Genomic DNA, 27,368 nt, shown 5'->3' with positions numbered 1-27,368 from the left:
TCTTTTTTTATTGTATCTACGTGAGATAATGGATGCTAACTACACTTATAAGTGGTACTCATTTCATAATTTGTGTAAGGCAAATTATTATGCTGTTCACCTTAAACTTACACAGTGATGTATGTCAATTACATCTCAATTAAACTGGAAAAAATGTATAGAATAGTGCACAATACACATTACTATTTGTGTTGTAAAAGAGACTACATAGGCCTGACCTATGGTGGCGCAGTGGATAAAGCGTCGACCTGGAAATGCTGAGGTCGCTGGTTCGAAACCCTGGGCTTGCCTGGTCAAGGCACATATGGGAGTTGATGTTTCCAGCTCCTCCCCCCTGTCTCTCTCTCCTCTCTCTCTCCCTTTCTCTCTCCTCTCTAAAATGAATAAAATAAAATAAAAAATTAAAAAAAAAAAAGAGACTATATATACTTGCATATACATCGATTTTCTCTAGAAGACTAGAAAATGGTCGCAGTGGTTGCATTAGGGACGGGACACTAAGAACAGGTGAAACCCTTGCATACTCATCAATTTTTCTTTAAAAAAAAGCATTTCTTCACTAATAAAGAGAGGCAAAAAGGGAAGGAAAATCATGTACTGAAGACATGTCAAGTGCTAAAGCTACCATCACTAGGAAAATCCCCATTTCACTTCTTCCTCAATGGAGAGATCAGTGAAGGGCAGGAACTGGTTAAATGCAAAGAAACTTAATCTTTTTGGTCCTGTTGCTGGCAGTAGTACAATTTCATTAGGTTTCTGCATAACCCATGGACCCGACTACTTCCAACCCATGGACCCCTCGACTGGTTCCCGTGGTCAAGAAACCAACTGTGAGTCCCTATATGGAGCCACTGCCTCTGCACTGGGACGGTGCTAATGGCACTGAAGCTATCCTCTCATGATTCTGAGACACTTCTCTGAGAGCTAATGCTATTCTCCACCAGAATAAACAAAAGGAGACCTCCAAAATACCTTTTTTTTTTAGTCCATTTGCTGTTTGTTGACTTGTACACCTTCCACTCTAATGAAGATTGCACTTACCTGGAGATGGTTTGGACATGAAGTCAAAGGTGAGCACGCTAGGGACTCTCATTGCTAGCAGCTGCAGCATCACGCTTGCGAGGTTACATCTACGAAGAGTGAGAGATGTGCGCTGCTTACTCTCCCCGATCCTCCAGCCAGGGAGTCAGAACCATCCACTGACGGGTGTCAGTGAGAACTGCAGCTCTCGGGAGACCTGAGCAAGCAGGGAAGGCACCTTGGGCCCACCTTTGGATCTCTGGCACAGTCATCTTCTCAAACTTCTCAAACTCATCCTCTGTGTAGAGCCGGTAACAGATGCCACTGTCCTCTCTGCCAGCACGTCCTGTGCGTTGCCAGGCCTGGGTCTTTGACACCCGCTGCACAGCTAATACTTCTAGGCCACTGTCTGGAGAGAAAATGGCCCACATTAGCACTCTGCTCATCACATAAACAAACTGTTTCTATAGCGTAGACAAAAAGCATTCCTTAGAACACCTGTGATCCTTTCCGCAATACATGAGTCTAGCAAAACTCAAGGCTCAATCAGAAAGCACAAAGGCAGACGGTTCTGCAGTGAAGCGAGGCCTTGTAGTAGATACTGAGTGAAATCTATTAAAACATCAGGAAAATTTCACGTTTGTAGCAGGGCACCAGAATAAATTTCAGGGATCTGGCTTCGATCATAGGGTGACAACCACCACACTTGGCCAAGGTCTTGGGACTTTCAGGGATAAAACAAGGACAGCTGCTGGCAAGTTGGGATGGTTGTCATCCTAGCAAACATTAACTTAGAAATGAAAAGCCTCCAGTCCCTGTACACTGTATCCTGCCTCCCACCTCTATTATGAAAGAGAGACAATGTGCTGTTGTTACTCCCAGGAGCAAATAAGACAGACTTTCTTTTCTTAAAATTACTTATTTATTTTTGAGAGACAGGAAGGGAAGGAGGAGAAGGGGAGGAGGGAGAGAGAGAGAGAGAGAGAGCACATGTGAGTGCATGACAGGAACATCAATCTGTTCCTGTACGTGTCCGGATGAGGGATCAAACCAGCAACCTTTCTACTCCAGGACGACGCTCTAACCAGCTGAGCTACCTGGCCAGGGCAGAGACGGATTTCCCTGATAAAGTGTACTCTTTGCCAGGCACTGGAGAACTCAGCCCTTTCACACGTAACCTCTAAGAGATACACAAGTGAAAGTCAGCAGCTTAACAGTGCATTTCAGTTAAACATTTGAGAGTGCGAATTTCAGCTGCCTCAAAGCCTCTTTTAGAATAAAGCAAGGTACAACACACACATGAAAAATGACTAAAGCGGTCTTCGATGTTGACATCAAAAAAAAAAAAAATGACTAAAGCAAGCTTCCCCTGGAACATTCTCAGGAAATGGCTAGTGCCTCCTCCAGCCTAGGGAATCCTGGGAAACCTGGAGCTCCACCCAGCTGTGCTCAAATATTCTTGTTTTTTATTTTATTTTTAGAGATAATCTTTTTTCTTCTTAGCCTGACCTGGCTGTGGCACAGTAAACAGAGCATTGGACTGGGACGCAGAGGACTCAGGTTCGAAATCCTGAGGTCGAGGTCGCCGTCTTGAGCGTGGGCTCACCGCCTTGTGCATGGGATTGCTGGTGTGAGCCCAAAGGTCACTGGCTTGAGCAAGGGGTCACGTGTTCTGCTGTAGCCCCCTGGTCAAGGCACTTATGAGAAGGCAATCAGTGAACAACTAAAGTGTAACAAAAAAGAACTGATGTGTCTCATCTTTCTCCCTTCCTGTCTGTTCCTCTCTCTGACTCTCTGTCTCTGTCAAAAAAAAAAGATAATTTTTTTAAAAATTTGATTTAAATTTTTTTAGAGAAAGAGAGAGAGAGAAAGAGGGGGGAGAAGTGAGAAGCATAAACTCATAGTAGTTGCTTCCCGTATGTGCCTTGACTGGGCAAGCCCAGGGTTTTGAACCAGAGACTTCAGCATTCCAGGCCGATGCTTTATCCACTGCGCCACCACAGGCAAATTTTTTTTTCTTTTAATTTACTGATATTAGAGAAAGACAGAAATATTGACCTGTTCCTGTATGTGCCCAAAACAGGGATTGAACCCACAACCTCTGCCTATCAGGAGAACACACTAACCAATTGAGCTATCCCACCAGGGCAAATACTACTTCTGATGAGAACCTCTGATGTGGGATCAGGCTGTCTCTGGCCCTAGTGCCATCATTCTCACCCAACTTCTGACAGGGCTTCAGACCCTCTGCCAGGTTCCTGAGCCTCTCTGTTCCCACGGCTGTGAGAGCTCGCCTTCTCTTCCTGCCCCCTCAGCCTCACGCACCTGCTGCAGGTCTCCCTTCCGGACCTGCTGCTGGGCTGTCGCACTTTTGGGGCTCGCAACCCAAATCTGTTAGTTACAAACATGAAATGCTCATTTGGGAGAAACTAGGGCTCCAGGAAACTCAATGATTGCTCACTATACATAAAAGAGACATTCAGGAGCTACAAATTCTCACCAGGGTTATACTTCTTTGCTTTAACCATGCCCGTGTCAACTACATATTTTACTCCTGTAATGGTTATGGAGGTTTCGGCGATGTTGGTTGAAATGATCACTTTGCGACAGCCCTAAAAGGAGGAAGAAAACCAAAAAGCCATATGACACATATATGATTCAGAAGTTTTAAAACATATTTCTCACCACTAATTTCCATAATTCACTCATAATCAAGAAAGATGACTCTTATTAATGACAGTTATTTGTATTGATGGTGGGTCATTAAACTGAGTGGGAGAGAGGGGATGTTCCAGTCTTAAGAGCTTATTTTGAGGTGATGAGATGCAGCGGAACAGGCACAAGATCCAGAAGCAGGTAGATATGGGTTGGAGCCGAGTGCTGCCAGTTACTTACTGTGTGCCCCTTGAGCAACTATTACTTGACCTCTCTGGGCCTCAGTGTTTACAAAATGGGATTATAACATACCTTGCTAGGTCTCGAGAGGATGAGGCAGTATATGCAAAATGTCAGCACAATGCCTGACACAGCATGGGCACCCTATAAATGCTATTATGGACAAATGCGGCTTGTTATATTGGACCTTAGAAGAGTCACTCATTTACCTTTCAGCTTTTGCCTTTGCACTCTCCCTGACCCCGACAACTGTTTCCCTGTTCTTACCATGACAGAGTTACATCCATAGCTACGCCTGTATTCCCACAGCCTTTCACCTATAGTATCTGCTGCCTGAGCATCCCATCCCATATACTTTCTCTGGAGTCTGCAGACAGGCATACCTACAGGCCCCACTGGTGGTTCATCAGCATAACCAGGAATGGGACTAGACGGATAGAAGGGGGTGTACTCACCTTTGAGGCACCATGGAAGACACGGAGCTGCTGGGCGTAGGGCAGGGAGGCATACAGAGGAAGGACCAGCATGGAGGGACAGCCATCTGGGAGGTGCTTTGCAATGTCTCGGCAGGTCTTGCTCATGGCTTCAATTTCTTCCTGACCAGTGAGGAACACCAGGATGTCCTGGGAAGAAGGGGCTTCCTATAAAAAATTTAAATAGGAATTTCTAGGCGTTAACAGAAGCACCTCACCTTGCAAACAGAAGAACATCCAAGTGTTAATGACATACTCATTCATCTGATCTTTCTTTGAAGTCTGGTCAGATATATCTGTAAAGTAATTAATGACAAATAATTGAAAAAAATGTTAGCCTGACTAGGTGGTGGCACAGTGGATAAAGCATCAGACTGGGACGCGGAGGACCCAGGTTTGAAACCCCGAGGTCGCCAGCTTGAGCGCGGTCTCATCTGGTTTGAGCAAGGCTCACCAGCCTGAGCCCAAGGTCGCTGGCTTGAGCGCGGTGTCACATGGTCCGCTATAGCCCCCCGGTCAAGGCACATATGAGAAAGCAATCAATGAACAACTAAAGTACCATAACAAAGAACTGATGCTTCGCCTGACCTGTGGTGGCGCAGTGGATAAAGCGTCGACCTGGAAATGCTGAGGTCGCCAGTTCGAAACTCTGGGCTTGCCTGGTCAAGGCACATATGGGAGTTGATGCTTCCAGCTCCTCCCCCCTGTCTCTCTCCTCTTTCTCTGTCTCTCTCTCCCCCTCTCTCTCCTCTCTAAAATGAATAAAAAAAAAAAAAAAAAAAAAAGAACTGATGCTTCTCATCTCTCTCCCTTCCTGTCTGTCCTTATCTCTGTCTCTGTCACACACACAAAAAAATTAAATAATATGTGAGCATATGTACATATGTAAATATGTACACATATATTTATGTGTGTGTACATGTTTTAGTTCAGTATTAAGAGGACAAATGTTCAGAGGTATACACAGACAAGAGAAAATCAGTCAAAACATCACCAATGGGAAGACTTATCAAAGCCACCATGTAACCAAAATGCAACAAAGTCATCATACCTCAAGTTGGCTTTTGGAAGTTAAACTTTGGAGAAGAAGGTAGACTGATCTTCTTCTCCAAACACTATGAAGATGACAGTAAATGTATAAGCCCAGAAAGACAGAGACAGTGAGAAAAGAGAATGGATTAGAAGTTTCGATCCAGCCCTGGAAGGTTGGCTCAGTCGTAGAGCACAGGCCCAGTGTATGGATGTCCCGGTTTCAATTCCTTGTCAGGGCACACAGGAGAAGCAACCGTCTGCTTCTCCACCCCTCCCCCTATCCCTTCTCCCTCTTCCTCTCTTCCCCTCCTGTAGTAATGGCTCGATTCATTCAAGCACACTGGCCTGGGCACTGAGGATGGCTCCGTGGAGCCTCTGCTTCAGGCAGTAAAAATAGCTCACTTGTGAGCATCAGCCCCAGATGGAGGTGGCTAGGTAGATCCCAGGTAGGGTGCATGCAGGAATCTGTCTCTCTTTCTCTCCCCTTCTCTCACTTAAAGAAGGAAAATAAAAAAAAAGTTTCAACCCATTTTTGAAAGATAGAAAAGATGGGGGGGGGCAGTGAATGACTTGGATGGGCGGAGGAAATTCCAGTCCAGATGCTTACTAAAAGGAATAAGTGACAAGAGATGTCCCAAATTTTCCTGGAGAAGCCAGAAAGGCTCAGAACTTGAGTGCACTGCAGAGGCGGGTTGTAGGAGGGTGAAAACCCAGGGACTGGCTCAAAGTCTGAGTCCAGTGTGGTTAAACTCCCCTAGTCCCCTCCTCTACCCAATACAGTCAGGAGGCTGGGAAGACACAGGATGCTATAATGAGATTCAACATAGGAAGATGACAAAGGAAAGAGCCAGGACGACAGCTACAAGAGGCCCAGGACAGTAACCTATACTGAGCAGAGAAGGAGCATAAAAAACTCTGGGCCCTGGCCGGTTAGCTCAGCGGTAGAGCGTCGGCCTGGCGTGCGGGGGACCCGGGTTAGATTCCCGGCCAGGGCACATAGGAGAAGCGCCCATTTGCTTCTCCATCCCCCCCTCCTTCCTCTCTGTCTCTCTCTTCCCCTCCCGCAGCCATTGGAGCAAAGATGGCCCGAGCGCTGGGGATGGCTCCTTTGCCTCTGCCCCAGGCACTAGAGTGGCTCTGGTAGTGGCAGAGCGACGCCCCGGAGGGGCAGAGCATCACCCCCTGGTGGGCAGAGTGTCGCCCCTGGTGGGCGTGCCGGGTGGATCCCGGTCGGGCGCATGCGGGAGTTTGTCTGACTGTCTCTCCCCGTTTCCAGCTTCAGAAAAATACAAAAAAAAAAAAAAGAACTCTGGGAAAAGTGGAATACGTTTGAACTCATAACAAATACTCACAATTGGCATATAACAGACTGGACCACTTGGGAAAAATTAGCCATACATAATAGAAAACTAATACAACGATGTTGTACGAGGAACAAGGCACTGAAATGGTGCACTACTAGCAATGCAGGGACATAATATTGTAAATACTGATACTTGTGCTGAGACCTGAAGATGGCAGCGGAGTAGACAGATGCATGGACACCCAGTTCTCACCACCAAACTGGAATACAAATCAATTTAGGAAAAATCAGCGAGAAAAACCAACTCTGGACTACAAGAACAGCTCTCAAAAACCAAGGAGCAAAGAAGAAGCCATAACAAACCTGGTAGAGAGTGCCTGAATCTCCCCTGCTTACAGGAACGGGGAGGGGGAGGGGGAGGCTGAGAGCCCAGAGGGGATCTCACTCCAGGGAAAAGAGCAGAAAATACTGCTCACAGCCACTTGCCTGGCAACCAGGGAGCGAAGGTGTGTTGAAAGGACTGGCTTATCTTCCAAGCGGAAAGGGGAAAGAGAGGGACAGACAGTGAGGGGTAAAGGAATGCAGGAGAGGACCTAAAAAACTGACTCATCCATGCTAGAGGCAGCCATAGATGGGGTAGGGACTGATCCTTCCACAAAACAAAGCTAAAATGCTTCTGGTCACAGATCTCCAAACATCTCTCCAGTTCCAATGAGCGCAACAAGACACAGCTGAAAACAAGAAGTGGGGAGGAGGGGCAGTAACTCCAGGTCTCCATGGAGATCTGAGATACACCTCCCCCTACTGAAGCTGAGAAAACACTCTGCCCCCCAGAGAGATTAATTGGTAGAAGAGGCCTTCAGAGTGCATGTTACACCCATGCATTCCTGGATACAGTTTCAATGAAGCCCCCTGCTGAGATCAGTAAACAAGACTATCACCTGTTAAGAAAACAAACAAATCAAGACTTCAAAGCAGCCCAAATCCAAAAGTGGATTACAAATAATAGCTGATGTCAACCCAAGAAGACCTAGAAATAACACAATTGAAAACTGGAGGCAGACAACACCAAGCCTAGACTCAACCAGCTCTACAAACAAAACACCCAAACAGAGATAGTGAGAAAACAAAGTACAATCCAAATGAAACCACAAGAGAAACCTTCAGGAGATGAACTGAGTGATATGGAAATAATCAAACTTCCAGATGCCGAGTTCAAAATAATGATTGTAAGGATGCTTAGGAATCTTAGAACAACAATGGATGGTCATTACAAACACCTAAATAAAGAAATAGCAAGTATAGGCCCTGACCGGTTGGCTCAGTGGTAGAGCGTCGGCCTGGCGTGCAGAAGTCCCGGGTTCGATTCCCGGCCAGGGCACATAGGAGAAGCACCCATCTGCTTCTCCACCCCTCCCTCTCTCCTTCCTCTCTGTCTCTCTCTTCCCCTCCCGCAGCCGAGGCTCCATTGGAGCAAAGATGGCCCGGGCGCTGGGGATGGCTCCTTGGCCTTTGCCCCAGGCACTAGAGTGGCTCTGGTTGCAACAGAGTGACGCCCTGGAGGGGTGGAACATCGCCCCCTGGTGGGCAGAGCGTCGCCCCCTGGTGGGCATGCCAGGTGGACCCCGGTCGGGCGCATGCGGGTGTCTGTCTGACTGTCTCTCCCCGTTTCCAGATTCAGAAAAATACAAAAAAAAAAAAAAAATAGCAAGTATAAAAAAGGATATTGAAATATTAAAAAAGAATCAGTCGGAGATGACAAATATAATATCAGAAATGAAGACCACAATGGAAGGAATTAAAAACAGGATGGATAGAGCTGATGATCGAATCAGCGAGTTGGAGGACAACTTGAATGAAGGCAAGAAAGCAGAGAAGAAAAAAGAAAAGAGACTCAAAAAGTCTGAGGAAACTATAGAGAACTCTGTGACAACATGAAGAGAAATAACATCCGCATCATAGGGTTTCCTGAAGAAGAAGAGAAAGAACAAGGGATAGAGATTTTATTCAATCATATCATAGCTGAAAACTTCCCTAAATTAATGCAGGAGAAACTCTTACAACTTCAAGAAGCACAGAGAACTCCATGAAAGAAAAAACCAAAGAAACCTACACCAAGGCATATCATAATTAAAACACCAAAGCTAAGTGACAAAGAGAAAATATTAAAAGCTACAAGAGAAAAAAAAGCTATCACCTACAAAGGAACCCCATAAGGATGACATCCGACTTCTCAACAGAAACACTTGAGGCCAGAAGGGAATGGCAAGAAATATTCAAAGTAATGCAGAACAAGAACCTACAACCAAGATTACTTTATCCAGCAAGGCTGTCATTTAAAATCAAAGGAGAAATACAAAGCTTTCCAGACAAAAAACAACTCAAGGAATTCATTACAACCAAACCAATGCTGCAGGAAATGTTAAGGGGCCTGTTATAAACAAATCAAAGTGGGAAAAGAATATGGCAAAAAAGGAATACAGCTTTAAAGAATAAAATGGCAATAAAACAACTACATATCAATAATAACCTTAAATGTAAATTGATTAAATGATCCAATCAAAGACACAGGGTAGCTGCATGGATAAGAAAACAGGACCCATACATATGCTGTCTACAAGAGACACACCTTAAAACAAAAGATGCACACAGATTGAAGGTAAAAGGATGGAAAAAAACATTTCATGCAAATGGAAATGAAAAAAAAGCTGGGGAAGCAATACTTATATCAGACAAAATGGAATTTAAAACAAAGGATATAGTAAAAGATAAAGAAGGCCACTACATAATGATAAAGGGAGTAATCCAACAGGAAGATATAACTATTATAAATATCTATACACCTAATATAAGAGCACCTAAATATATAAAGCAGACTTTGCTGGATATAAAGGGCGAGATTAACAGCAATACTATAATAGTAGGGGATTTCAATACCCCACTAACATCACTAGATAGATCCTCAAGAAAGAAAATTAACAAAGAAAACAGCAGATTTAAAGGACACACTAGATCAACTTGATTTAATAGATATCTTCAGAACCTTTCGCCCTAAAACAGCAGACTATATATATATATTTTTTTAGAAACTATTTTTTTTAAGATTTTATTTATTCATTATAGAGAGGAGAGAGGAGAGAGAGAGAGAGAGAGAGAGAGAGAAGGGGGGAGGAGCAGGAAGCATCAACTCCCATATGTGCCTTGACCAGGCAAGCCCAGGGTTTTGAACCGGCAACCTCAGCGTTTCCAGGTTCACATAAACAAAAAGAAGGAGAAAAACCACATGATAATTTCAATAGATACAGAAAAAGCATTTGATAAAATCTTTTTATGATCATGATCAAAACTCTCAGCAAAGTGGGAATACAGGGAACATGCCTCAACATGATAAAAGCCATCTATGACAAACCCACAGCCAACATCATACTCAATGGGCAAAAATTAAAAGCAATCCCCTTAAGATCAGGAACAAGGCAGGGGTGCCCCCTTTCACCACTCTTATTCAACATAGTCCTGAAATTCCTAGCCACAGCAATCAGACAAGAAGAAGAGATAAAAAGCATTCAAATTAGAAAAGAAGTAAAACTATCATTATTTGCAGATGATATGATATTATATATAGAAAACTCTGAAGTCTCAGTCAAAAAACTACTGGATCTGATAAATGAATTCAGCAAGGTGGCAGAATATAAAATTAATACTCAGAAATCAGAGGCATTTTGATACACCAACAATGAACAGTCAGAAAGAGAAATTAAGGAAACAATCCCCTTCACTATTGCAACCAAAAAAATAAAGTACCTAGGAGTAAATTTAACCAAGGAGACTAAAGACTTTTACTCGGAAAATTATAAAACATTGATAAAAGAAATCAAGGAAGATACAAACAAGTGGAAGCATATACTGTACTCATGGTTAGGAAGAACAAACATCATTAAAATGTCTATATTACCCAAAGCAATCTATAAATTCAATGCAATACCAATTAAAATACCAATGACATACTTCAAAGATATAGATCACATATTCCAAAACTTTATATGGAACCAAAAAAGAACACGAATAGCCTCAGCAATCTTAAAAAAGAAAAATAAAGGGGGAGATATCACACTTCCTGATATCAAGTTATACTACAAGGCCATTGTATTCAAAACAGCCTGGTACTGGCATAAGAACAGGCACAGAGATCAATGGAATAGAACAGAGAACCCAGAAATAAACCCACAGCTCTATGGACAACTGATATTTGACAAAGGAGGTAAGGGCATACAATGGAGTAAAGATAGCCTCTTTAACAAATGGTGTTGGGAAAATTGGACAGCTACTTGCAAAAAAAATGAAACTAGACCACCAGCTTACACCATTCACAAAAATAAACTCAAAATGGATAAAAGACTTAAATGTAAGCCGTGAAACCATAAGCATCTTAGAAGAAATCATAGGCAGTAAGCTCTCCAACATCTCTTGGAGCAATATATTTGCTGATTTATCTCCACGGGTAAGTGAAATAAAAGACAGGATAAACAAATGGGACTATATCAAACTAAAAAGCTTTTGCACAGCTAAAGACAATAAGAACAGAATAAAAAGACAAACCACACAATGGAAGAACATATTTGACAATAAGTCTGATAAGGGGTTAATAACCAAAATTTATAAAGAACTTGTAAATCTTAACACCAGGAAGACAAACAATCCAGTCAAAAAATGGGAAAAAGAAATGAATCCACACTTCTCCAAAGAGGACATACAGATGGCCAATAGGCATATGAAAAAATGCTCAACATCAATAATCATTACAGAAATGCAAATTAAAACCACAATGACGGCCTAGTGTGCGGAGGACCCGGGTTCGATTCCCGGCCAGGGCACACAGGAGAAGCGCCCATTTGCTTCTCCACCCCTCCGCCGCACTTTCCTCTCTGTCTCTCTCTTCCCCTCCTGCAGCCAAGGCTCCATTGGAGCAGAGATGGCCCGGGCGCTGGGGATGGCTCTGTGGCCTCTGCCCCAGGCGCTAGAGTGGCTCTGGTCGCAACATGGCGACGCCCAGGATGGGCAGAGCATCGCCCCCTGGTGGGCAGGGGCGTGCCGGGCGGATTCCGGTCAGGTGCATGCAGGAGTCTGTCTGACTGTCTCTCCCTGTTTCCAGCTTCAGAAAAAAAAAAAAAAAAAAAAAAAAAACCACAATGAGATATCACCTCACACCAGTCAGAATGGGGCTCATTAACAAAACAACACAGAATAAGTGCTGGCGAGGATGTGGAGAAAAGGGAACCCTACTGCACTGCTGGTGGGAATGCAGACCTGTGCAGCCACTGTGGAAAACAGTATGGAGATTCCTCAAAAAATTGAAAATCGAACTGCCTTTTGACCCAGCTATCCCACTTTTAAGAATATACCCCAAGAACAGCATAGAACTACTCCAAAAGTTGAAATGCACCCACATGTTTGTGGTAGCATTGTTCACAATAGCAAAGATCTGGAAACAGCCCAAGTGTCCGTCAGAGGACGAGTGGATTAAAAAGCTTTGGTACATATATACTATGGAATACTACTCAGCCATAAGAAATGATGACATTGGATCATTTACAATAACATGGATGGACCTTGATAACATTATACTGAGTGAAATAAGTAAATCAGAAAAAACTAAGAACTATATGAATCTATACATAGATGGGACATAAAAATGAGACTCAGAGACATGGACAAGAATGTGATGGTAGCCTGACCTGTGGTGGCGCAGTGGATAAAGCGTCGACCTGGAAATGCTGAGGTTGCCGGTTCGAAACCCTGGGCTTGCCTGGTCAAGGCACATATGGGAGTTGATGCTTCCAGCTCCTCCCCACCTTCTCTCTCTGTCTCTCTCTCCTCTCTCTCTCCCTCTCTGTCTCTCTCTCTCCCTTTCTCTCTCCTCTCTAAAATGAATAAAATTAAAAAAAAAAATTTAAAAAAAAAAAAAAAAAAGAATGTGATGGTAACAGGGGGTGGGGGTGGGGGTGGGGGATGGGGGGTGGCGGGAGGAAGGAGAGAGGGTGTGGGGGAGGGGAGGGGCACAAAGAAAACCAGATAGAAGGTGACGGAAGACAATTGGACTTTGGGTGAGGGGTATACAGCATAATCAAATGTCAAAATAATCTGGAGATGTTTTCTCTCAACATATGTACCCTGATTTATCAATGTTACTGCATTAAATTAAAAAAAAATAGTGATACTTGCTTTAAAAAACATTGTGATATAACTATGCTGAGAGGATAAAGAAAAGAAGCAAAGCCTGACCTGTGGTGGCGCAGTGGATCAAGCATCAACCTGGAACACTGAGGTTCCTGGTTCAGAGCCCTGGGCTTGCCTGGTCAAGGCACATATGAGAGTTGATGCTTCTTGCTTCCCCCTTCTCTCTCTCTCCCTCTCTCTCTCTCTCCATCTCTCTCTTCTCTAAAATGAATAAATAAATAAATAATTTTAAAAAGAGAAAAGAAAAGAAGCAAGAGGTGGAGGAGGAGTATTTCTAAATCCTCATCTACCATGGTAAGAAATTAACATATAACGCCTAATATCAGTAAGTTAACAAATAGCAATACAGGAAGGTTATTTAGAAATATGAAAACAATATCCAGGCGGAACAGCTAAGAAATTGACAGTGGTCAAGAGCAGGGTCTGGGATGGAGAACTAAAAGTAACTGCTGGTTTTTTATGAGCCTTTCAGAATTAATTATTTAACTCTTTAAACTTCAAACTGTATATGCATAACTTAGATTAAAAAAAAAATTAAGGCCCTGGCCGGTTGGCTCAGCGGTAGAGCGTCGGCCTGGCATGCGGAGGACCCGGGTTTGATTCCTGGCCAGGGCACATAGGAGAAGCGCCCATTTGCTTCTCCATCCTCCTCCCTTCCTTCCTCTCTGTCTCTCTCTTCCCCTCCCGCAGCCAAGGCTCCATTGGAGCAAAGGCCCGGGCCTGGGGAGGGCTCCTTGGCCTCTGCCCCAGGTGCTAGAGTGGGCGGCAGAGCATTGCCCCCTGGTGGGCGTGCCGGGTGGACCCTGGACGGGTGCATGCAGGAGTCTGTCTGACTGTCTCTCCCCATTTCTAGCTTCAGAAAAATACAAAAAAAAAAAAATAATAATAATAATTTTAAAAGCATCTGCCCATAGATTTTTTTCAGAAAGCTAATGGGAAGGTAAAAACAGTCAACTTTTTACAAATTAAACAAAAATGAGGTGATTTATTCATTTGAATTTTAAGTAAATGTTTAATAAAATGAGAAGAGGTTTTAAAACGTTTCTCTAATAATTTTATTTTGTATAAAGATAACTCTAAATTGGAATCCATTTCTGGGTCAATATCAATGTTTAAAATATGAGGTAGGAAATACAAGACATCACATGTATATAGTAAAGGAGGCAGGGTTTCATAAGGCTCAAGTCAGTGTCCTCAGTAGCAACTCAGAATGTGCTTCTTACTGGGGGTTAGGTTAAAAAAATGTTTGTGAGCCACCATCCTAATCTATGTAAGTTTTCTGGCTCAGCTGACGTAAGATGCAGGTTGGAGTTAAATTATTTTTAGAGAAAGTAAGAAATACCAAAAAAAAGAAAAAAGGATAAAACCTGGACGTGGTAAACCAATACCCGACTTATTGTAACGACACAGCTCGCCAAGTTGTTTCACTCACTAGCTTTTCTTTGCAAGGCTGAATACTCTATCAAATGTCAGGTAAAACAGACCTTTTCATGAAGTGGCACCCCATCCCATACCTGGTGAATCTGGAAGACTGTGACAAGTGCAGCGTGCAGGTAATCTTGCTGAGGTTGTTTGGTGTAAAAAATCTGGATTGGATGCTGCCGACCCTCCAGGTAGAGGACGGGGGCTCCATTGAAATACTGAGAGAAGAGGTCCACATCCATGGTAGCCGACATCACAATCACCTACGTGTGAGATGGAATAGGAAGATGGGAAACGGACATTGCAACAGCTTTTTTCTGTCCCTCCCGAGCTCTAACAGCAGCTGATGAAGCCGATGAAGCCTGAGCCTCTCCCACAATGGTGGTTAACTTTCTCCACAATTCTGAAGCAGAACAACACCCCGAGAAAACACGCGGGCCCTTTTCCTTAAGCATGCTGCACCTACTTTGAGAGGCAATTTCCCCAGCTCCTTTCGCCTCTTCTGTGCAGCTTTCACCACTCCAAAGAGCACATCTGTGTGGATGGTCCGTTCATGGGCTTCATCCAAAATGACACAGCTGTACTTCCGAAGCAAGGAGTCTGAAATTGCTTCACGCAGAAGCATGCCATCTGTCAGGAACTTGATCCTGGTGTCTTCTGAGGTGACATCATCGAAGCGCACTGTATAGCCAACCTGTGCAGAGAAATTACTTACTGATCAAACGCGTGTTGAAACACCCACTATGTAACCAACACTATGCCAGGCACTTGCCCTGCGCTACAGCAGCAGTCTAGTGGCTGACACAAGGGACATATACCTGTAACTGTAATTACAATAAGCACGACCACAAATTTAAAATTAGCCTTCTACCAGCTACTTAATAGTTTCAAGTGCAGCTATGTACAGATATGAAAGAATATCCAAGATGTTTTTTGTTTTGTTTTGTTTTGTATTTTTTGTATTTTTCTGAAGCTGGAAACCGGGAAAGACAGTCAGACAGACTCCCGCATGTGCCCGACCGGGATCCACCCAGCACGCCCACCAGGGGGCGATGCTCTGCCCACCAGGGGGCGATGCTCTGCCCCTCTGGGGGGTCGCTCTGCCGCGACCAGAGCCACTCTAGCGCCTGGGGCAGAGGCCAAGGAGCCATCCCCAGCGCCCGGGCCATCTTTGCTCCAATGGAGCCTTGGCTGCGGGAGGGGAAGAGAGAGACAGAGAGGAAGGAGGGGGTGGGGGGTGGAGAAGCAAATGGGCGCTTCTCCTATGTGCCCTGGCCAGGAATTGAACCCGGGTCCCCCGCACGCCAGGCCAACACTCTACCGCTGAGCCAACCGGCCTGGGCCAGAATATCCAAGATGTTTTTAAGTGAAATGCATAAACACACACACACAATTAATTTGACTTATATACAGTTCTGGGATTCATTCTCAATACCCACATATATGCTAGAAAAATGCTTACAATTTTTCTAGAAAGATATATATACTGCTCACAAAAATTAGAGGATATTTCAAAATAAATATGAAGTGATAAAATATCCCCTAATTTTTGTGAGCAGAGGATATTTCCAAATGAATATGAAGTGATAAAACATCCCCTAATTTTTGTGAGCAGTATAGATAAGGGATTTGACAGAGGTTCCTGAAGCCTTAAAATTGCTCAAGGAAAACAACTAATTTATTTTTTATTTTTTTTATTTTTTTGTATTTTTCCGAAGCTGGAAACGGGGAGAAACAGTCAGACAGACTCCCGCATGCGCCCGACCGGGATCCACCTGGCACGCCCACCAGGAGCAATGCTCTGCCCACCAGGGGGCGACACTCTGCCCCTCCGGGGCGTCGCCCTGCTGCGACCAGAGCCACTCTAGCGCCTGCGGCAGAGGTCAAGGAGCCATCCCCAGCGCCTGGGCCATCTTTGCTCCAATGGAGCCTTGGCTGCGGGGAGGGAAAGAGAGAGACAGAGAGGAGGGGGGGGGAGAGAAGCAAATGGGCGCCTCTCCTATGTGCCCTGGCCGGGAATCGAACCCGGGTCCCCCGCACGCCAGGCCGACGCTCTACCGCTGAGCCAACTGGCCAGGGCCAGAAAACAACTAATTTATCCAACTTGCCAACAGATTTTGAAAGCAAAGCAAATGGAAATGATAGCCTGTCAGATCTTGTGATATCTTTTATTTATTTATTAATTTTTTAGGGTAAGAGAGAGACGGGAACATCAATCTGCTCCTGTATGTGCCTTGAGTGGGGATCAAACCAGCAACCTCTGCCCTTTGGGACGATGCTCTACCAACTGAGCTATCTGGCCAGGGCAGACCCTCTTATCTCTTAAAGAGACAGGTCTAAACAATTGTGGCAAGAAAAAAAGCACACTATGTATAAGAAGTCTCGTTCAGAAAAATAAAAAGCAGGAGAGGGAGAGATGTTTGTAATGAAGGAAATTAGGTACCAGCTTCCCAAGTTCAGTTCTCTTCTCATCTGAGACTCTAGTAGCAAGAGAGATGGCAGCCACTCGACGAGGCTGGGTCACAGCAATGATGCCCTGGCGGCTAATTCCCCCTTCATAGAGGTACTGAGGGATCTGAGTCGTCTTCCCAGAGCCAGTTTCCCCTAGGGAAGAAAAAAGTCCTGTTTAAATGCAAATTGAAATAAATTTTACCAAACAAATGTATCAAAATCAGAAGAAAAAGTTAAAAGAAAAATCTAAATTGGTAAAGCCACAGGAAACCCAATACTCACAAAACTGTTGGTGGAGTGTTAATTGGAATTGTTCCTCAGAAGGTCAAATTACATCAGAAAAATCTTTAAAATGTTTATACCCTTTGACCCACAATGCCACTTCCAAAAACTGATTCTAAGGAAATAATTAAACAATATAATATGTTCAGAAAAATATAAATGTTCAGAATAGGTACAGTATAAACATGAAATGAAATACAACTAGGGCCTGGCCGGTTGGCTCAGTGGTAGAGTGTTGGTCTGGTGTGTGGAAGTCCCAGGTTCGATTCCAGGTCAGGGCACATAGCAGAAGCAACCATCCGTTCCCCTCCCCCTTTCCCTTCTCTCTCTCTTTCTCTCCTCTCATTAAAATAAAAAAAAAAAAAAGAAAGAAAAAGAAATACAACTGCAATATAAAAATGTTAAACTTTTCCAAAGAATTAGTGAGATTTATATGATCTGACCCGATAGCCATTCACATACCGAAGCCATTAACAAACTCCTCACCATTCACCAGCCTCTGCTTTTGCCCACACTATCATAAAATTCCTGCTTTTTTTTTTACTTGAATTTCTTTTTTTAGATTTTTTTATTTATTGATTTCTTTAGAGAGAGGAGAAAGAAGAGGGGAGAAGCAGGAGGCATCAACTTGTAGTAATTGCTTCCCATATGTGTCTTGACTGGGCAAGTCCAGGGTTTCTAACTGGTGATCTCAGTGTTCCAGGTTGACACTTTATCCATGGTGTTACCACAGGTCAGGCAAACTCTACAAGAGGAACTAGACCAAAAAATCTCTACCCTGAGGTTGCACTGGCAGCCTCAGCAGTGCTCCTTAGTGCCTTATTCATCTCTTCCAGCTGACCAACCTATATCATCTGAAATGTCTAAACGTTTCTATCCTCCTCCAACTCCAGAAGCTTTTGGAAGGCAGAGAATGTCTGTCTCTTCCATGTACTTGGCCATCCTGCATACAGTAAGCTGCCGATGTTATTTTCTACCTTCCTGGGTTTCTTTTGCAATACTTAGAACAACAAACTCTGTAAACCGTCCCCCTTTGCTACAACTACACCACTCTGACCTCACATTCCTAGTCTCATTATTCTTCCATTTTCTCCCCTCCGAGTGCTCATTCTTCCTGATCTAGCCACGATCATGGACTAAGAATTTGATGATTCTGCAGTCCTCCTGTTGAATCTACCAGGCAAAACCCAAACTTGGATCAATGTCTCCCTGTCCATCTCTTCTGCTCCTACACCAGGCAACTGAGCATTGATAAATCAAAATAATCCAACTGTGCAGACACACACTTGAGTCTGTAGCGGGCCAAATGCAACTGGGCACCGGCACCACCATCAATCCTTTTCTTGTTTATGCAGCCTGTCTTATGTCATCCTCCTCAAGGGCCTACTTGAGGCCTGCAACTCCCGTTCTCAGCACAGCTCCTGCGCCTATTTTATAGAAAACGGTTAAGACCTCAAATATGATCTCCCTCTACCTCTTCCTGCAAGGTTTTCTGCAGTCACACCCATTCTCACCTCCTTTCTCCAGCCTCCCTGATTCTTGGACATCCTTTATCGTATTAAAGACCAATTCTGCTTCCAGGGCTTATTACCAGTGTCCCCTTCCCATGTCCCCTGACCTCAACTCTGTTAGTATCTGCTATCCATCTTCTGCCTCCTCATCTACTGGGTTCTTCTGCTCAACCTATTAATACATACTTGCAAGTTCTTTTCAGCCCTTTTTTCTCAAAACAAGCCTGCTCCCACTTCCTTCATTCTGCCACCTCCTAACTCCTCAGCCCAAAGACAAATAGGCTCCTATCCCACAGTTTGGCTGAAATAGCACTCAATGGGATCCACAATCAATACCTTACATCCAAACCCAGTGGGCATTTTTGGGATCCATCTATTATTGGACCTCACTGCTGCATCTATTCACTCCCCTCTTATAACTCTGTTCCTTTGACTAAAGGCTCTTCTGGTTCTCCTTCCTCTCTTTGGAGGCTCATCCTCTGGTCCTTCAGAAGCTGCTCTGACTTAAATTTTAGGGATCAAAGTCCCCTGTAACCAGTCCCCAAATGACAACTCTGTCTTTTAGTTCATGCACCAGATACTAATGTACTTCCCGTCAGACCAGACTGTTTCTCGCCTCTACTTCGTCTCTCACGCAGCATGCTCTCCCTTTCGCGTAGAATATAGCTCAGATCCACTTTTCTAAGTTCCCAAAGTCCCCGGTATGCCCCTCCACCCCTCCGCAAGGAAGGTGAGTCCTGGCCTAACATCTCGGTCACTTCATCCGCTGTTTGTGAACACCTCCAGAGCAGGGCCATCCAACCCCTTCGAGGCCCCTCTCGGGACTTGGCACAGAAAAGGAGGTTAGGTTTGTTGTAGACTCAAATGAAAGAGGGCGAGAGGCACCTAAAAAACACTGTGCTCTCAGTGCCAGGAACCGAGAACTAGGAAGGACCTGGCCGTGCGGCCACTCACCGATGAGGATGGCGCTGTCCAGGTTTCGGAGCTGGGCCAACAGTTGCCCTCGCGCCTGGAAGATGGGCAGACTCCGGCGCTGCAGCTCCACAGCCTCAGGGTAGGGACTGGCTGAGGGCTGGGCCAGGGGCGGCTGCCGCCGTCGGCCTCCTCCGCCGCCGCCGCCAGCGCTCAGCAGCATTACCACTCGCCTCGCGAGAGGGCAGGACCCGGCGTGGCTCGGAGGCCCAGAACCCTGCCGGAATCTCTTAGCCGGAGGAAAGCCCGCCTCCTCGGGCATGTCGGGAGGGCACAACGACGGGAGCGAGGGAGGGCAGGTGCCGCAGCTCCCGGGAGCGGACACCTAACACGCACCGCCCCTTCCTGCCACGTGCTAGCGGTTCCGAGCGACCACAGACCTCACCATCTCCCCTGGCCTTTAGAGAGGGACTGCAACTCCCAGTATGCACTGGGAGCTTGGGGAGGCTTTCACTTGTTGAGGGCGGGAAGAGCAGCATCCCCTGTACAAAGGAAAATGACACGGAGCGACAACAGCAAAAGGCAAGGACTACGGTTCCATAGTAACCTTAACCTTGGATAATAAAGCTTCTCTTACCATAATACTCTCTCTTCAAGGAAAGTGCTTAATTTTGTAAAGTCAATTAGGAACACACAAATATTTGCATTAATCCTTTAAATCATTTATATTATATAGCAGATACTGATATTATCCCCAAATTACAGACGGACAAACTCTGAAATTAAAGTTATTCAGCCCTGGCCGGTTGGCTCAGCGGTAGAGCGTCGGCCTGGCGTGTGGGGGACCCGGGTTCGATTCCCGGCCAGGGCACATAGGAGAAGCGCCCATTTGCTTCTCCACCCCACCCCCCCTCCTTCCTCTCTGTCTCTCTCTTCCCCTCCCGCAGCCAAGGCTCCATTGGAGCAAAGATGGCCCGGGCGCTGGTGATGGCTCCTCTGCCCCAGGCGCTAGAGTGGCTCTGGTCGCGGCAGAGCGTCGCCCCTGGTGGGCGTGCCGGGTGGATCCCAGTTGGGCGCCTGCGGGAGTCTGTCTGACTGTCTCTCCCTGTTTCCCGCTTCAGAAAAATAAAAAATTAAAAAAAAAAAAAGTTATTCAGATATCACAATATCAGATTTAAATTTTTTTTTAATTTTTATTTTTTTACAGGGACAGAGAGAGGGATAGATAGGGACAGACAGGAACGGAGAGAGATGAGAAGCATCAATCATCATTTTATTGTTAAGATATCTTAGTTGTTCATTGATTGCTTTCTCTATGTGCCTTGACCACCGGCCTTCAGCAGACTGAGTACCCCTTGCTTGAGCCAAGCTGGTGAGTTTTTGTTTGTTTGTTTGTTTGTTTGTTTTTCCCTCAAGCCAGATGAGCCCGCGCTCAAGCTGGCTACCTCTGGGTCTTGAACCTGGGTCCCAGTCCGACGCTCTATCCATTGCGCCACCGCCTGGTCAGGGCAGATTTTTTTTTTTAAAGAAGAGGTTTAAATTATTTTCCCATTGATGAGAGAGAAGTATTAATTCATTGTTCCAGTTAGCTGATTACCTCTTATAGGAGCCCTGACCTGGAATGGAACCCCCGAGATTGAGGCTTTATCCTCTGAGCCAGTGGTCCCCAATCCCCGGGCTGTGGACCAGTACCGGTCCATGGGCCATTTGGTACTGGCCCACAGAAAAAGAATAAATAACTTACATTATTTCCATTTTATTTATATTTAAGTCTGAACGATGTTTTATCTTTAAAAAATGACCAGATTCCCTCTGTTACATCCGTCTAAGACTCACTCATGATGCTTGTCTCAGTCACGTGATACATTTATCCATCCCACCCTAAAGGCCGGTCTGTGAAAATATTTTCTGACATTAAACCGGTCTGTGGCCCAAAAAAGGTTGGGGACCACTGCTCTGAGCCATCCAGGCAGGATACAAAAATCACAATGTTGAAAAGGATTCTGGCCCTGGCCGGTTGGCTCAGCGGTAGAGCGTCGGCCTAGCGTGCGGAGGACCCGGGTTCGATTCCCGGCCAGGGCACACAGGAGAAGCGCCCATTTGCTTCTCCACCCCTCCGCCGCGCTTTCCTCTCTGTCTCTCTCTTCCCCTCCCGCAGCCAAGGCTCCATTGGAGCAAAGATGGCCCGGGCGCTGGGGATGGCTCTGTGGCCTCTGCCTCAGGCGCTAGAGTGGCTCTGGTCGCAACATGGCGACGCCCAGGATGGGCAGAGCATCGCCCCATGGTGGGCGTGCCGGGTGGATCCCGGTCGGGCGCATGCGGGAGTCTGTCTGACTGTTTCTCCCTGTTTCCAGCTTCAGAAAAATGCAAAAAACAACAACAACAAAAAGTAAAAAAAAAAAAAAAAAGGAAAAGGATTCTGGTGATCATCTTGTGTTCCAGAAGAGGAAAGCATTATACAATATTATATATATATTTTAACAATAATATATTTGCCTCAGAAGTCTCAATAGATGCGGTCTGGTCTTGTAATATAAATGGGAAGAAGTTTAATGGAACTGAAATTGCTTTTTACCCATCTTTTCTCCAACTATTCCTGCCAGACTCTGAAGTTCTCTACAGTGCTTCCCAACCGCCACCACCCAAACTCCTAACCATGAAAAGATTCAGAACTCCAGCGGGGAAAATAGGTTAAAACTAGTTTCGCCATCTCCTCCTAAATTCAGAGCTCTTAAGATGATTTTCTTTTTCTTTTTTTAGAGAGAGAGAGAGGAGAGAGAGAGACAGAGAGAGAGAGAAGGGGGAGGAGCAGGAAGCATCAACTCCCATATGTGCCTTGACCAGGCAAGCCCAAGGTTTCGAACCAGCGACCTAAGTGTTGTTTTTTTAAATTTATTTATTCATTTTAGAGAGGAGAGGGAGAGACAGAGAGAGAGAGAGAGAGAGGAGAGACAGAGAGAGAGAAGGGGGGGGAGGAGCTGGAAGCATCAACTCCCATATGTGCCTTGACCAGGCAAGCCCAGGGTTTCGAACGGACGATCTCAGCATTTCCAGGTTGACGTTTATCCACTGCGCCACTACAGGTCAGGCCAAGATGATTTTCTAATTCACCACAGAAAGAGTGGCAAGCAGCCTGTTTGCTCTGCATGCAGGAAATGATTTCCAAAGAATTCATCATAGGCCCTGGCCGGTTGGCTCAGCGGTAGAGCGTCGGCCTAGCGTGCGGAGGACCCGGGTTCGATTCCTGGCCAGGGCACATAGGAGAAGCGCCCATTTGCTTCTCCACCCCTCCACCGCGCCTTCCTCTCTGTCTCTCTCTTCCCCTCCCGCAGCCAAGGCTCCATTGGAGCAAAGATGGCCCAGGCGCTGGGGATGGCTCTGTGGCCTCTGCCCCAGGCGCTAGAGTGGCTCTGGTCGCAACATGGCAACGCCCAGGATGGGCAGAGCATCGCCCCCTGGTGGGCAGAGCATCGCCCCCTGGTGGGCAGAGCGTCACCCCCTGGTGGGCGTGCCGGGTGGATCCCGGTCGGGCGCATGCGGGAGTCTGTCTGACTGTCTCTCCCTGTTTCCAGCTTCAGAAAAATGCAAAAAAAAAAAAAAAAAAAAAGAATTCGTCATAAGCTTCAAACCACATGAAGTACTTCAGGCAGCCTCTTAAGTACATCCTCATGAAACTCATTATTTGTGAACCTGTTAAAAATCCTCCTTCCCCTTTTCTCCAACTCCAAGGCAATTTTCCTGTAGTTGCTGACAGTATAGTGACCAGGGGTTACTAAAAATGTACATGTTGAATAGCAGATATGTGTTTAGGAAGAAACTGACAAAATTTTACTTCTTACCCTTAAATATTTAGAAAGGCAACCAAAACTAAAAAGGAAAAGAACTGTCTTGGTCTGTTCCGGCTGCTATAACAAAAGTAGAACAGACTAGGTGGCTTACAAACAAGAGAAAATTATTGCTCACAGTTCTGGAGGTTGGGAAGCCTAAGATCAAGGCATCAGCATGGTTGCCTTTGGGTGAGGGCCTTATTCCTAATTCATTGCTGCTGCCCTCTATCTATCTATCTATCTATCATCTATCTATCTATCTATCTATCTATCTATTATTTATTATTGTTCCAAAGTTAGAAGCGGGGAGGCAGTCAGACTCCCACATGCGCTGGACCAGGATCAACCAGGCATGCCCACCAGGGGGTGGTGCTCTGCCCATCTGGGGCATTACTTTTTTTTTTTTTTCAGAGACAAAGTCAGAGAGAGGGAGAGATAGGGACAGCTGACAGGAACGGAGATGAGAAGCATCAATCATTAGTTTTTCCTTGTGACCTTTAGATGTTCATTGCTTTCTCATATGTGCCTTGACCATGGGTCTTCAGTAGACCAAGTAACCCCTTGCTCAAGCCAGCAACCTTGGGTCCAAGCTGGTGAGCTTTGCTCAAACCAGATGAGCCCACACTCAAGCTGGCAATCTCCGGGTCTCGAACCTGGGTCCTCCGCATCCCAGTCTGACGCCTTATCCACTGCGCCATCGCCTGGTCAGGCTGGGGCATTGCTTCTTTGCGGCAGGAGCCATTCTAGTGCCTGAGGCGAAGGCCATGGAGCCGTCTTCAGCACCCGGGCCAATGGAGCCTTGGCTGTGGGAGGGGAAGAGAGAGATAGAAAGGAGGGAAGGGTGAAGCAGATCGGCACTTCTCCTGTGTGCCCTGGCTGGGAATTGAACCCAGGACTTCCACATGCAGGGCCAATGCTCTACCACTGAGCCAACCAGCCAGGACTTTTTTTTTTTTTTTTTTTTTTTTTACAAACGCAGAGAGAGAAGAGACAGAGAGGGTCAGACAGAGGAAGGGAGAGAGATAAGCATCAATTCTTCATTGCAGCTCTTTAGTTGTTCATTGATTGCTTATGTACCTTAACGGGGTGGGGGGCTCTTCTGAAGAGCGAGTGACCCCTTGCTCAGGCCAGTGACCATAAGGTCGTGTCTATGATCCCACACTCAAGCTGGTGAGCCCACACTCAAGCCAGTGACCTTGGGGCTCAAACCTGGATCCTCCGTGTCCCAGTGTAACTCTCTATGCACCGTGCCATTGCCTGGTAAGGCTGCTGCTGCCTTCTTGGTATGTCCTCATATGAAGGAAGGGGGAAAGGTTCTCTCTGGAGCTTTTTAAGAATTAAAAAACATTTTTTTAAAATTTATTGATTTTAGTGAGTGAGTTGGGGAAGGAGGGAGAAAGAAAAACATGAATCTGTTCTTGTATGTGCCCTGACCAGGGATCAAACTGGCAACCTGTGCCTTAGCGATGATGCTAGTCTAACCAAACAAGCTATCCAGCCAAAGCTGGAGCTTTATCATCAGGCATTAATCCCATTAATGAGAGTTCTACCTCATGATTTAAGTGCCTCCAAAAGGCCCCACCCTCAATACCATCACACCAGGAATTAGGATTTCAACATATGAATTTGGGGGTCAGGGGACACAAATATTCAGAACATAACAATAACTGTTAACTCTCAAATTATGTAGCTTGAAGTGTATAAAAGACAGACCTCAGTCCTTTTTCCCAGTGTGCTTGCCAGAGTAAGGTAATGAAAGAGATGTATGCTTCAAATGATTGAGTCCAGGTAGGTAAGATGAATGAGTAAAATAATCTCCTGATAGTAAACATTCCTTGTCTCTAGAAGCAGCCACTAGTCACCTCTAGGCAATAGGCAATTTCTTTCAAGAAAAGTTAAAAAATGAAGATTTTCATGTGAAATCTGTCCATTTAATATGTTGGCTCAAAAAATGTTTAATGGGCCCTGGCCGGTTGGCTCAGCGGTAGAGCGTCGGCCTAGCGTGCGGAGGACCCGGGTTCGATTCCCGGCCAGGGCACACAGGAGAAGCGCCCATTTGCTTCTCCACCCCTCCGTCGCGCTTTCCTCTCTGTCTCTCTCTTCCCCTCCCGCAGCCAAGGCTCCATTGGAGCAGAGATGGCCAGGGCGCTGGGCATGGCTCTGTGGCCTCTGCCTCAGGCGCTAGAGTGGCTCTGGTCGCAATATGGCGACGCCCAGGATGGGCAGAGCATCGCCCCCTGGGGGGCAGAGCACCGCCCCTGGTGGGCGGGCCGGGTGGATCCCGGTGGGGCGCATGCGGGAGTCTGTCTGACTGTCTCTCCCCATTTCCAGCTTCAGAAAAATGAAAAAAAAAAAAAAAAAGTTTAATGGTGCAGACAAAATACACCAATATGTAAGCATCTCATCCACAACCTCTGGTCTAATAATCCAACGATTCTTCAGCCTCAAAGTTGAAAAACAAAATCCTATATTGGCATTAAGCAGTGATAGACCCCCCCCCCCCCCATTATTGGTCTGAAATCTGAATCCCTACAAAAGTCTCTGTGGTTAAGTGGTTTCTGTATGCGAATGATCACAAGCTAACAACTATTCAAAGAATATTTGAGGCCCTGGCCGGTTGGCTCAGCGGTAGAGCGTCGGCCTAGCGTGCGGAGGACCAGGGTTCGATTCCGGCCGGGGCACACAGGAGAAGCGCCCATTTGCTTCTCCACCCCTCCGCCGCGCTTTCCTCTCTGTCTCTCTCTTCCCCTTCCGCAGCCGGGGCTCCATTGGAGCAAAGATGGCCCAGGCGCTGGGGATGGCTCTGTGGCCTCTGCCCCAGGTGCTAGAGTGGCTCTGGTTGCAACATGGCGACGCCCAGGATGGGCAGAGCATCGCCCCCTGGTGGGCAGAGCATCGCCCCTGGTGGGCGTGCCGGGTGGATCCCGGTCGGGCGCATGCGGGAGTCTGTCTGACTGTCTCTCCCTGTTTCCAGCTTCAGAAAAATGAAAAAAAAAAAAAAAGAATATTTGAGCTCTTCTTCCAAAAGGTGAGCTGTTAAACACATTTCATTCTTAAAGGTCTGTGGACTTAACTGTCTGTTCTTACCATAATCATACCAGCTAATGGCCACTGTCATTGGCTTGTCTGACCACCAAACCACTGCCTTTCATCAATTTCGGTTTTGCTCTATCCTGCTTTTACATAATTAAGCCTCAGCAACTAGGTATAAGCTTACATGTATACATCAATCGCTCTTTAATTAAAAATACCAGGTAAGCCTGACCAGGCGGTGGCGCAGTGGATAGAGCGTCGGACTGGGATGCCAAGGACCCAGGTTCGAGACCCCGAGGTCGCCAGCTTGAGCGTGGGCTCATCTGATTTGAGCAAAGAGAGCTTGCCAGCGTGGACCCAAGGTCGCTGGTTTGAACAAGGGGTTACTCGATCTGCTGAAGGCCCGCGGTCAGGGCACATGTGAGAAGGCAATCAATGAACAACTAAGGTGTTGCAATGCGCAACGAAAAACTAATGATTGATGCTTCTCATCTCTCCGTTCCTGTCTGTCTGTCCCTGTCTATCCCTCTCTGACTCTCTCTCTGTCTCTGTAAAAAAATAAATAAATAAAAATAAAATAAAAAAAAATACCAGGTAAGTCTGCTGATCAATAAACAAAGTATTTATTCAGCACCCATGTGCCAAGCACTGTGCTAGGCACTGTGGTCGATACAAAATTTAAGACATGGTCCCTGCCCTTAAGGAGCTTACATTCTCACGAGGAAGACAAAACTAATATACATATACCAGCTAGAAACAGTACAAGACAATATGTAATTTGGTGTAAGAGTGTGTTGTTCAGACTTGAAGCTTTACAGGGATCCAAAAACAGTAAAATGGGCCTTAGAGTCAAAATTTCTTGCCTGACCTGTGGTGGCGCAGTAGATAAAGCATTGCCCTGGAACGCTGAGGTCGCTGGTTTGAAACCCTGGGCTTGCCTGGTCAAGGCACATATGGGAGTTGATGCTTCCTG

The 27,368-nt window shown here is 45.8% G+C and overlaps 1 protein-coding gene across 2 annotated transcripts in view; it reads right to left on the bottom strand.

Annotated features, from left to right (window-relative positions):
* Window positions 1-19,966, bottom strand: part of DHX33 (DEAH-box helicase 33) — a 30,286-nt gene extending 10,320 nt beyond the window's left edge. For both annotated transcript variants that reach the window (XR_010729494.1, XM_066262836.1), the window contains exons 1-8: window positions 19,578-19,966; window positions 16,823-16,983; window positions 14,846-15,073; window positions 14,472-14,642; window positions 4,371-4,556; window positions 3,521-3,632; window positions 1,270-1,429; window positions 1,042-1,130 (exon numbers count right to left, since the gene is read on the bottom strand). Coding sequence is in view for 1 of the 2 variants with exons in the window: in XM_066262836.1 (XP_066118933.1) it covers window positions 1,042-1,130; window positions 1,270-1,429; window positions 3,521-3,632; window positions 4,371-4,556; window positions 14,472-14,642; window positions 14,846-15,073; window positions 16,823-16,983; window positions 19,578-19,857 (1,387 nt within the window). In the remaining variant the exon portion in view is untranslated. The remainder of the gene's footprint in view (window positions 1-1,041; window positions 1,131-1,269; window positions 1,430-3,520; window positions 3,633-4,370; window positions 4,557-14,471; window positions 14,643-14,845; window positions 15,074-16,822; window positions 16,984-19,577) is intronic.
* Window positions 19,967-27,368: the final 7,402 nt, after the last annotated feature.

Source organism: Saccopteryx bilineata, chromosome 2 (genome assembly GCF_036850765.1).
Source record: "Saccopteryx bilineata isolate mSacBil1 chromosome 2, mSacBil1_pri_phased_curated, whole genome shotgun sequence".
NCBI classification, from domain to species: Eukaryota; Metazoa; Chordata; class Mammalia; order Chiroptera; family Emballonuridae; genus Saccopteryx; species Saccopteryx bilineata.
Note: the sequence above shows the minus strand (reverse complement) of the source record. Positions and strands in the feature narration are given on the sequence as shown.